Source organism: Agelaius tricolor, unplaced genomic scaffold (genome assembly GCF_023055355.1).
Source record: "Agelaius tricolor isolate 1412-34295 unplaced genomic scaffold, bAgeTri1.0.p SCAF_32, whole genome shotgun sequence".
NCBI classification, from domain to species: domain Eukaryota; kingdom Metazoa; phylum Chordata; class Aves; order Passeriformes; family Icteridae; genus Agelaius; species Agelaius tricolor.
This window is the reverse complement of record NW_027269292.1, coordinates 2130704-2143179: the sequence shown is the minus strand read 5'-3', so window position 1 is coordinate 2143179 and position 12476 is coordinate 2130704. Positions and strand designations below refer to the sequence as shown.

General features: G+C 45.4%; 1 protein-coding gene across 1 annotated transcript; it reads left to right on the top strand.

Annotated features, from left to right (window-relative positions):
- The first annotated feature begins 323 nt into the window (after positions 1-323).
- SMIM36 (small integral membrane protein 36) lies at positions 324-698 on the top strand. The gene has a single exon (XM_071451237.1). It carries the CDS (start codon positions 339-341, stop codon positions 621-623), a length of 285 nt encoding a protein of 94 aa, XP_071307338.1. The 5' UTR covers positions 324-338; the 3' UTR covers positions 624-698.
- Positions 699-12476: the final 11778 nt, after the last annotated feature.

Here is a 12476-nt window from a genome sequence, read left to right as displayed (position 1 = left end):
GGGAGGCTCTGCAAAATGCCCTTAGAGAAAACCCAGTTTGGTACCTGCCCACCAAGGAAAAAGGTGGTCCCTGGGCAAGGGGCATGTTTTCCTATCAATATAGCAATCAAATTTAGCTTCTGCCACTGTAGTCAACGTGGCATTAAAAGAAGGAGCTTAAGTTATTAAACTGAGCTGCTTTAATCGTCCCGTTCGGGGAAATCCATTGCTACAGGAGACCTGAGGATTAGTGTATTTTTACCACAAAGCCAATACATCTATTCTGATCAGTTAGCACTTGCTCATTCGTGCATATGAAACTTCATTCTCCAGGTTTGCCCTCTCTAGTATGGGTCCAAATGGAGTTTTATTTGGAGATTGACCCCGTTACCTTGAATCTCATCATTCTGGTATCTAGCTATGTCATTTTGCTTCTGGTTTTCCTGATCTCCTGCGTGCTCTATGACTGCAGAGGGAAGGATCCCAGCAAGGAATATGCTCCTGAGGTCCCTGCAGACAGCCAGCCCCCGATCCGGCTGGTGGTGATGCAGCAGGGCTCCCCTGGCACTCGCTGGGCAAAGGGGCTCGTCTCTGCCTACGAGAACCCTGCTGATCTGCCTGGGAAAAGGACTACAGTGGTGTGAGGGACCCTGCCTGGAGCTCCAGTCCCTGCCTCTCTGCTATGTTTACTCCCCGTGTGCGGAAGGATCACGCAATCCCCAGGTACGTTCAGATTTATTTGATGTGGTGCCATTGCTCCGGGGATCATTTGGTGTTGAGCTGTGCTCTGCATCGATATGAGCTCACAGTTCTGCCTGCCAGCCATAAAGAGACTAATTTCCATTTTTGCTGCTGCCTTGCAGCCCACTGGCAGCCAGCAGCAGTGACGCTGTTATCCTCTCAGGCTCTGATGAGGGGCCTTGGTTTAATCTTGAGTTGTGCCCAGTGCAGTTATTTTGGCAGGGACACAGTGTTGTTCAGAGCATCCCACCCCAATGGGCTGAGCTCTGCTGCCCCACAGCCTCAGCACATCTTCCTCAGTCGTGCAAATGACCTTGGAAGGCTCTTCCCACCTCCCCAGGGAGAGCAGAAACACCGAGGATTTTCAAAGGATAGAGATAGTGCCTTTCCTGTGGAAGCCAGCTGCTGCTCCCATCAGAATTCAATACTTTCCATATTGGCTGTGAGCTCTCCTGAGGGCAGTACCAAGCCTGTCTTGGCACTTATTTTCTGTAGGTAGAACACAAGCTCTGCTCTTAGGGAGCAGAGCACCCCTTGCCCTGCACAGATCCCCTGGCAGGATACAGTGTGCTTCCTGGAAAAGCTGGGTACAATGCCTCCTGCCCAAGGGGAAGTGGGAACTGAGGTGAATTCACCAGTAATGTGAAACGTGTGTCACCACTGTCCACTGGAACAGGAATTTCTGACCCCACATTTCTGATTTTTGTGTCCATCTCCACGTGTCTGACCCTGCTTCCTGCCCTGAGCCTTTCTTCAGCTATATCAGATTCCTGCTGGGCCACATCAAGGCTGTTATTGTATCTCCAGCAAATTTAATGCTATCTGCATCAGGTCCTGCTATTCCCATAATTTCAGAGCTATAAGCTAAAGGCTCTTTTGGTTAACAAATTTCTTCTGCATCTTGCTGGTTTTCTCCCTCTCAGTGCTCTGTTTAACACAAGGTTATTGTGTCTGGGATGTTTAACACAAGGTTATTGTGTCCCTTTAAATAGTGCTCAAGTTCCTATATGTGATATTATTTAAGTGGTGGATTTTAGTTGGGTATTAAGGGAAAATTAGCACTGGACTCAGACTGTTGCAGGTGCCTGTCCCAGAGGCTATTTTACATCATGTTAATGTGAAGTTACCACAGAGTCCTACAGAAAGCTTTAGTAAACGTAGTGAGATTTATTACCTGTGTCAGGTGTCATGGATGACTCACTGGATGCAGTGGTCCCAATGTCTTCAGGACAGGCATTTTAAATACTTCCAGAAATAAACTGTAGTGAATTTGAACCACAATTGAACAAAGTTGTTGGCTGGATTGCATGGTTTGTACTCCAGCTGGGTAGGAACAGTCTGCCTGTGCTACATCCCCAGACATGCTGGTTTCTGAATCAGCCACAGAGCATCCTGGCTCTGGCAAGGAAATCTCAAGAGTACCTTTTATTTAACTGGATTTTTAGAAAAGGAGCCAGAATGGTTAGTGGTTTTTCTTTTGGTTTCTATATTCTTGTGTGTGAACCCAGGCTTTGTTTTCAAGCTGTCCTTTGCACCCTGGGAGTCATGGATGTGCCTGGTTTGGGAAGGAAGCCTGAATGGGAAGGAAGGTTTCTGATGGGTGGGTTTAAACTGGAGTAAAACCCTTGATGATGAAACTGCTAAATCAGTTCTTCCATGTATCATGCTGAAATAACTATGTTGAATGTCTTCTTTTGGTTATTTAGCACTGAAAAGGTGCAATTTGTTGCAGCTGCTTTGGCAAAATGTGGCAGTGACTGAGCTGCTCATATGCCATGGCTGCTGTCACCCATGCAGGGTGGGTTATCTCTCCCTGGGCTCTCCCTTCTGCCTTCCCTTCAGCCTGTAAGTTCTTTAAAGCTTTTTGTGTGTCCATGTATCATTTAACATTCTAGGAGCCTTCTTGGTGATAAGGGATCCCTGGCATTCGAGAACAATTATTTGTTAATAAGACCTTGGGGGATGGACTAAAAAGAGCTCAAAAATATCACAAAGAACATGGCACAGCTCGTGTGACACCAAATGCCACAGTGCCACCAAAGAAGCTGTGGTTCTTTGCTGCAGGTCATGCAAATAATGTAATGACACCATGTCACCATTTCATTGCCACTGTGTTTGTTTCTGTAGGTAAAACAGACTTGCAAGGCTGTGTTAATAAATACTTTCAGATAGCTGAAATTCTCTAGATACGGAGTTTTCTGTGCATTAACCACAGATCCCTGGCTCCTGGAAGCTTGATGGCAAAGCTGCTGATTTTGGCAGGGTAATTTTTCTGGCTTAAGCTTTAGGAAGTTGTGCCTGGGGAGGCTGCAGGCACAGGAGCAGTTTCCATTGTTCTCTCATGAGGACATTTGTCAGTTGTGATAGCTGGTGGACTCTGATCCAAAACGTGGAGGTAAAAGCAGCAAATGATACTTTCCTTCTGATAACAGAAAGGTAAACATAGGGCAAATCCCTTTCTGGAAAATGAAAAACTAAAGTGCATCAGGACTTTGTCTTCCCAACAGGAATAAAATGGCTTTCTTATATACTAAACGAATATAGGAGTAATTTGTCTTACTAGGGCAATATTGGAATATTGTTTTTTACTAGACCAGGATTACAGTATTATTAGTAGGAGAGAGTCCTTGAGTATGTAATGAGAATTCCGAGTAATCAAGTCCCTGTGAGGGAAATTACTGCTTTGGGGAGGTCTCTGCTATCATGCTTTACTTAATGACTGTGTCAAGATTGCATGCAAATGGGCTTTTATGAGGCCAAGCTTGTCAGAAATCAGCCTTGAAGCTGTGTTCCTTGGAGTGCTTGCAGTCCTCTGCCATGCCATTGGCATCATTGTGAGAAAACAGGGATGAGTACTCCCACAGCAGGGCTGCTGTTTGCATCAGTTGTGTGTAAAATGTGAATCCCTTGCTGGAATTCACACAGTACAAAACATCCTGAACCAGGCTTTGTTGCTTTCTATCCCAAACTGAGCCTTGCAGAGGAGCTCTGCAGAGACTGAGCTATCCCTTTGGGATACCTGCAGCATCTTCCCAGCCCTGTCCCATATGGGGAAGCACCAGGATGTGGCTGTGGGGATCCATAGAATCAGGGAAAGAGCCCCTGAATCTGACTCTTCCATCCCTGCTCAGTTGAGGATGGGTTTGTGCCTTGCTTAATCCTGCCCGTGCCTATGGAGATGTGCTTTGCCCAGAGGATTAGACAGGATTTTAAGGCCAGGGTATCCAGCACAGAAATCCTGTCCTGCAGCAGGTGCCCTTTGTAAATGAGTGAGATGTGGGTAAAATTGTATTAACATTTATTCATCAGCAATATGAGTGACAACGATTTAGGAAATGTGCTCTATTCCCAGTTCTGCCCTTGAATTATGGGGCATCCCTGGGGCATCCCTGGGCAGCTCTTGTCCCCTCTGTGCTTTGCTCCATGTGTCTCTGGTTAGTTTTCTCTGCTCTTCTGCCCTCTGCACTGAGATTTCTTTCTTTTTAGTCATTTATGCTGTTCGTATCACTACAAAACTGGCACACAGGGGCTGCACTTGAATTTCAGCCCACAGACCAGAAGAACAAAATAAAACATTCTCCCACAACAATGCAGGTGGATCAGAGAAGTTGCTGAACAAGCCACATGAAATCTGGGCAAACCCTGGGCACAGCCTTACAACACCTGCTTTGGGTGAGCTGTGGTCACCTTGGCACTCTGATTTCTGTAGGTCTGTGATTCGAAGTGAACTCAGGGGTGCTGGGAGGATTTATTGCTGTTCTGCAGGAAGCAGGAATTCAGTCTGCACTGGCTCACTTACAGTTGGCTTAGTGTGCTTTTAGAGTCACAAATTACTGCTTCTGTAAAGCCTTTATTAAAGGGTTTTACAGAAACAACAGGGAAAAAAGATTTCCAGAGTTCTCCAATATTAATTCAAGTCAAACATGTCATTAAATTCACTGAAAATTCATCTTTCATGTGAGGCTGTTCCACTGTAAACATACTGTCTAAGCCTTTAGATTTCTTTTTAAAATCCCTAATAAGCCACTACATATGAGTAGAGGATTAGTGCAGACAGACTGACCCATATTTGCCAGGGAAGAATTCCTTCCCATGCAGTGATTGTTTTGAATTTGAAAATGGGGTTAATCTTGTCTCATTTTTTTATCAGCACATTTTTTTCATCCTCTGATAGTGCTGAGTGTAGAAGCACAGTGACATGTCCAAGTCAAACCCCTTGGCTGTAAGAACTCAAGAATAATTTTTACTGCCTAGAACTGCATCACCTTGAGTCATCACTCATTCAGCTTGTGTGACGTTGGTGCTTTGGTGGGAATGCCAGGAGGTAAGAATTGGTATTGGGAGTTTAATTGGAAATACTGTTCTTCCAACCATGAGCCAGTGCTGCTTTGGGGAGCCCATTTGTCATCTTTTAGAGGTTTCAAACCCCACAGCCCCAAGTCTCTTGAGCTCCCTGTGTACCTTTGCTATGGCAAAGCACTGCCCTGGTGTCCTGGCACTGCCCCAGCCCAAATGACTTTGTGGCTCTCCCAAGTGTTTGACTCCCTGTGCAGGATCTGTTCTGCCAGGTGGGCTCTGGGGGTTGAACTGAATCCACATGTCCTGCTGGGGTCCCTGAGGGGCTCCTGCATGAACTGACAGCTGGAGCCTCAGCAAGGATGGGCACGTGAGCTGCATGGGAGGCGTGTACATGTGCTGGAGTCTGCTGGTGGCTGCTGCCCCCAAGGAAAGCAGGTGGACTCCTGGGGCAGCTCTCAGGGCTCTGAGGTGAAGGTCTGGCTCTTCATGCTAGAGCTAAATTAACTGTTTATAAATAAATTGCTCTGACATCCACAGCAAAAAGTTATCTGAATTAACTAGAGAAAATCATAGCAGAATGATAAAAACCAGAAAAATCTGAACAGATGCCTCCTCAAGCTTCTGTTCTGCTCCTGCTTTAGTTTCCTTACTTCTTCTTCCTCACATATGCTGGTTTCCTTGGAGACACTGCTCCTTGGTTTCCCTGTCTAACACTGACACTGTTTGACATTCATGTTTCAAAGAGGCATTTCCACCCCTATGTGACAAATCAGGGGCAGTTTTTGGAGGCAGATCCTTGTCACAAGGCATCTGCATTCAGATTTGATGGTTCAGCCCTGGCTGGGGATGGGTCAGTCTCATCTCAGATCTGCAGCAGATGCTCTGTGTGGGCAATGAAGCTGTGCCCTAGTTTCTCCATCTGTTAATGTCAGTAATAATTGTTACACAAGTGGGGTGTAGGGTTGACTTAATTAATATTTATGAAGGAACATGAGATCCTTTCACGGGTGGTGCTATGGAGAAATTTTAAATTATGAATGATTATATATTTGTGTCTCTTCCTGAATACCTAGAAGACTTGAACATATTGTTTAAACACTCTCATTTTGCACTCCTTCAGTATTTGAAGCTGATTGGGCCCATGGCATAGCTCTTTATTACTCTAAAAATACACTGAATTTAACTGCTATTGACTTCTTCATGAGCAAGGAGTATAGGCTTAGCATCCACCTTTATTTGTAATAATTATATTGCCTAAGTAATCAATATCCTTTTATCACTTCATTATGTAATATTCTTCACATTCTATTTTTATCTCTGCCACTTCTTTCATGTAAAATAAATATACAAATTCAGGTCAATTCTAGGGCTAAACTTTCAAGAAAGAGTAGGGCAGGCAGGGATTGGGCATATCCACCTTTGTCTTCCTCAAATGAAAACCCCCTGAATTTCTGAGAGATTATGGGGAGGACAATACTTGATGGAGGCATATTAATAGTGCTTATTACAGGTGATTTCTTTCCCATTCTCTGCATTCCTCCTGTTTCAGGAGCATTTTAAGCACAGATTTGATGTTACACACTTGTTTCCTCAAAAAGAGGAAACCCACCCTTTTTCCTTCCAAAAGAAGAGCAAACAGCAGCAGCCTGGGCTTGCTGAAGGACAAACACTCCACCTGTCCTGAGCCTGAAGGACATGTCCCTTAGTGAGACAGAATCTTCCCAAATTTCAGCTGTGCCCCGTGGGGAGCAGTGCAGGGCTGTGGTTTGCTCTCTGCAGGGTTCACAGCAATGCTTCCTTTAAATCATTTCTCATCAGCCACCAGCAGCTCTGCAATTTCCAGCCCTCCAGGCAAAGCAGGCAGGTCACCAGGGCAGGGGAGGTGTTATGAGCCCAGGGACACTGGAGGGAAAGAAAAGCTTTTTTACCGAGATGGGAATGGTATTTTTATCACTTTTCAGGGCTTTAGTTTTAGACCAGGGTTACACTGGAACCAGGGTGATTTAATAATGGGTGGGTGTTTTTATTACTAGCAAAAACTCTGATGCTGACATGATTACACCAGCAAAAAGTAATTTGACAATAAGCCTTATTTTCCTTGCTGAAGCAATGTGTACTAACTTGGCAGATAATCTCATTAATTAATTGAAGCTCTATTTACAGTTGATGGAGAGAGACAGCTTGTTAGGGGCACGCCATCCAGTCTTTTCTAGTGCAGACAAGGCTCTGTAAAGCTGCATTTTTATTTATATACACATGCTGAATTGAAAATCGGGGCATCGCTTGTAAAGCCAAGTGTTCTATCCCTGGAGAAATGAATAGAAGGCAAATCTTTGGCATCAGGAGGCTCCCTGTTTGTTTTGGGAAGGAAAACTGGCAAGGATCCCAATGCTAACTCTGAACATCTGAGGAAAAGGCTGCTGGAAAGAATTATGTCATGACGCAGACAGGGGAAAGCCAGGAAATTTGAAGCCAGGATAGAGACTCCTACCTTAACTCATTCTGGCATGGAAAAAATCATTGTGAAGTATTAACCCCACAGCTTTGGGATATGTATTTACAAAAGGTGCTGGTGTTTGAGTTCCCTGGGAGGAGGGAGGTTTTCAGCAATTCTTGGTGGTAGAAATTAGAGAACTGCTGGGATAGGTGGGTGTTAAGCCATGACTGAAGGAGGAGATAGGGATCATCATTGTCACATCCATGTGTTTTTGTAGCTGCCTTGGCAGGGGGTTTTGGCCTGGGAGGCTGCTGCTCCCCCATTATTGCCTCTGGAGAGCTGAAGGGACAAAGGACCCTTTTTGTTTCCCCTCCAGCTAACTCTGTAGGCCATGAGATGCCGAGGCTTCTCTCCTCTTGTGAATTTGTGCTCTCAGTATTACAAAAGTCCATTTGTTTGTTAAACTGCCATTAGGAGAGTGTAAGATATTATCATGGGCTGGTTCATGGGAAACTGTTTTGCACATGGACTTGCTGCTCTTCCCCTTTTTGCAAGCAGAAAATGCTTTGCTTTCCTCAGCTGCTGAAGGTGAACCTGTGCTTTTATTTTGTTGCCTGTTTGCTCTTCATGTACAGTGAAAGAGAGGATGCCCCAACCTGGGATAGAGCTCCCAGAGGAGAGGGCAGTCATGTTTGAGGCAAGAAGGCAAAGAAAGGTCCCACCACCAGCTGGGAGGTGGGTGAATGGTGCTGTTAAAACATCCTCCAAGGTGGCCAAAGCCTGGCCCACAGGGCAGAGCTTCAAAGCACAGTCATGCTGTAGGGCTGCCTTTTCCTGTTCTGTTTAGCAGCTGCTAGGGAGGAGATGACCATGTTTTTTCTGTGCCCTCTCTGCTGGGAAGCATTCAGGGTAATCTGGAGTCACAGATGTTACAGAGGCTGGATAATTTCCATTTTTTTTGAGCAGAGGAAGCCAAGGCGTACTTATTGGATGAAATGGATGAAGGCAAAAGGCTCAAGCCCAGGCTGTGCTGTCATCATATGAGGGTGAAGCACCTCTCTTTGTTTCTAGACACAGCAAAATCTTGCCCTTACCTGGACTGGAGCAGGGCCAGCCTTTTGCTATGAGTTCTTTCCAGGCAGGTGTGCAGCAGCACTCACCTGCCTGCAATGAGCAGGGTACCCTTAGATCTCCAGGTATTTCCTATCCTGTGCAGATGGCTGGAAGTGGAAGCTGGGTCTCAGCAGCTCTCTGCCCATCCTCAGAGGCCAGTTCCCCCAGGATGAGCACCAGGACCTGGCTGGATGGCAGGAATGCCTGGCCTGAGCAAGTCCAGGTGAGATGTGTGCCACCAGTGTGTGACAGTGCTGTGAGCATGGGCAGCTCCTGTCACTGCATGCTGTCAGTGCAGAGCTCAAGAGCATCCTCTTGGGTCAGAAGCATTTTACCACTCTTGTTTGACTGAAGTGCCAGCCAGTCAGATTAGCTCTGCTCCTACAGGGCACAGCTTTTCTGTCTTAGCAGATAAACCTCTGCTGGCCAGATCACAGCGTCTCAAACCCCCAGCACAACCTGCCAGAAGGCACCGAGGGCTCAGAGCAGCCCTGAGTTCAAAGGGGCACTTTGGGCTAAGAACTCCCAGTGAGCCTGATCATGACTTCAACCTGGGAGATGGGGACAGCAAGTGCCCCAGATGACCAGAGCAGGGCAAGGCTGCAGAGAGATAATTGGGTTTGTAGGTGCAGCCCTGGCTGCTGGCACAGCACAGGCTGCTCCTGTGTGTGGTGCAGTCAGAAAACACTTTAATGTTTGGATTTCAAGAAATGGAACCATCATAATGCATGTCTTCTAATAAAAGATAATAAAAAATGCAATACTGTAGCAACCCTATTGGCTTCTGTGGTTGCTAGGCTCATATTAATGTATAATGCATGCACACAGCTCCACATGCTGAGACCTGTCTTTGTGCAGATAATTACAGGTTCTTGCATAAAGAACCTGTAATTGCTGCAGGTGCTTCTATTTTAGTCCTGTACTACAGTGTCTTAAATTCAATATTGAAGTCACCCCAGCTCAATTCTCATTCTTCACCTCATCTTGGGTCACCCCTTTTCTCCAGAAGCTCCAGAGACAGGGCAGGTTATCTGACATTGACATGCAGCTGCTGTCCTAAGCATCAAGTTTCCAAAAAGCACATTCTGGGATGCAGTTACAGCACATGACGTGCACTTGGTGTCTCCCCACAAACCAGTGGTCTTTTCATGCTCCAGTTTTTGGATTTGCAGGGGCCAGATGCTGTTGCTCAGGAGTGGGATGTGACCCTGGACAGGTCTGAAGCCCATGTGCTGTGCTCTGTTCTCCCTGTCCCTGCTGCAGGCAGGAGCTTCCTCAAGGCAATTCAACAGGATTTCAGTGGAAATACCTGAGGGTGACACGAGTGCAACTGCAATGCAGGAGAGGGGTCCAAATCTGCACAGGTACAACCATGATTTCTATTTGGCTGTCACACTAGATGTGCTGCCCCAGCTTTCTGCCATTTCACCCTGCTTTCAGATCCAGCTCCTCTCTTACTGTTGGTTTTCACACTCATTTTGTCACACTTTGTACAATGTGACCAGTAATTGGTGCAGCTAATTAACTGTTAAAAGACAGTGTCTTGGTTTTCAGATCCAACCCATGGATCTGAGCAAAGCTTTCCTGAGGGACAAAGGCAGCTACAGGTCTGACCACCCCAAACTCGTTCATTAGAGCTGCACCTGGGAGATTCAGCTCCTCCCTTTGTTTTCCCTTTGAGGGCCTCAAGCAATGTTTTTTGCTTAGCTGGACATCCGGATGCCTTCTAGTGGACAGTTGGCATTTTTCAAGTGAAGATGGGATGAATAAAATCAAATATTTATTTCGATTTGAACAAAAGTAATTTGTCTCATCAGACTGTCTTCCTCTGGCATCTATCCATGGAAATACAAACCACAAAGCAACAAACAACAGCTCTGGATTTTACACTGGAGTGCCTCCCTAAGAGACTGAGCGTCCTGTTCAGTACAGAGTTTACTGGGTTCCCAGGGCTCGCTTTCTTTATTTGAGGTTTGGTGCAACAGCAAAAAACTGCTCCTTCGTTTCTTTTGAAGACTGTAGAACATTCTTTGAGTAACTCTGAATCTTCAGAACTGGGGTTCTATGAATGTGTCCCCACAAAACCTGCTGTGCAGAGGGGATGTGTAACACCACTGCTGAACCAGCAGCTCTGGCTGCTCTGTGCCCAGCCAGGACCAGCTGCTGGTAGCCAGACCCCTGTTTTTGTCAGCCCAAGACCCCATTTCAGACAGACCAGTGTACAAGCTATAAATCATCAGGTCTTTTCTTAACCTTCCTTTTGTATAATGGCAGTCCTACTTTCCTTTGACAGTGCAGTAATTTAGAATTTGATGGTGGTTTAATGAAAATCTTGCTGTTCTTCTCCCTGGAATTTGAGAGTTGACATTACAAAGAAGTCCTTCCTTGACCTTTCCCTGTTGGCCACTCCTGGAAATTAAAGTGTCTTCATTTTAATGAGCTCAGAGTATTGGGGAGTTGCAAGAAAAGAAAAATCAACTTCAAAAATACCTAACCTCCTCTTGTGAATATGTCAGGACATGTTTTTAGATGCAGAGCTCTTACCTGAACAGGCTTGTTCTCTCCTCATTCTGTGGCTTCTCCAGCTGAGCTGTTTCCTGGCTCCAGCCTGTGCTTGATGATGCAAGGCCATGTTGACTTTGCATGAGGTTTGATGCAATGTATAGAGCAGATTTGTAAATCTCCCCAGCCTTTGCTCCCCTCTCTGTCACTTCTGCAGTCCAGTCCAGCTGGCAAACCAGGGCTGACCTGCCTCTGTGTTTGTGTGTCTATAAATTCATATAAGACTGTATATACATAAGAATATATCATGATATAATATGCAATACAAAAACATCTTTGCACAGCTTCAGGAGCTGTGTCCAACCTGGCAGGGCCATCCTAGAAGTGAAGTGGAAGAAAATGAACTAAATAGAAATGACTGAGAATGGAATGAGTTCAGGAAATGGTGGGTTTGGGGCTCTCCTCTACTTGACCCTGTGGGTCCCCTTCTTGGCCATGTTGGTCTGAACTGAGCCCAGGGCAGGTTTGAAATTTGGGAGATGTGGGGACAGAGCCCAGCAGCTGCAGCACTCACCCTGGATAGGACAGGACTTCTGCCTTAGAGCCAGAGATGCTGCTCTGGGAGTGGTTTGGGACTATGTACCCACAGGAGTTTGTAAATGAAAATAAAATATTTGTCAGCAGTTGATGAAACTCAGCTGTAATTTTTTTTTTTTTTTTACCAAAAAGCTTCAAAACTGTCCAGGCATCTTGTTGCCTTTCAGGGTACTGAAAAATTTCTTTATGTTACCCTTTTTGTTGGGTGAGATGATTTCTTCCAGGATCAGTGTTATGGGGTCAATCAGATTTCAAGCCCAAGCTCATGGCTATGGAATTGCTCTTCTTTTACCTACCTGAGTGCCTGATTAAAAATTCAGTTTGCTTTCACAGCCTAAGGAGAGGGTTGGGTACCTCCAGAGGAAATTCACCTCTCAGGTGTATTTTGTTTCCCCTGAGGTAAGAAGACATTTCATTTGGGTTCAGTGAAAAAACCAAAGGTTTGGTCTCTACTGTGCATTTTGGGTTTCTGGTCCTGTAGGTGGTGTAAGCACAGCTGTGGAAGATCCTCTGCAGCTCCATGCCTTAAAACAAGTTTGCTGTGTGAAAAATTAGAATTTGTATAGGTTTGAAAGCTGTATAAATAATAGTGGTTTTTTAGTACTATACCAGGGCTATCTTACATACATATTTATTTAGTAGTAGGACCAAAAGCTTGGAAGAGAACTGTGTTTGCAAAGGGCTGTGATGGCAAAGGTTTCCTTCCCATGTCCATGTGCAGCACAAAATGGAAGCAGATATATAATGGAAAGTATGTGGGAAAGGTAATTTATTCTATCAATGTCAAATACCCACACAAACCAGTCTG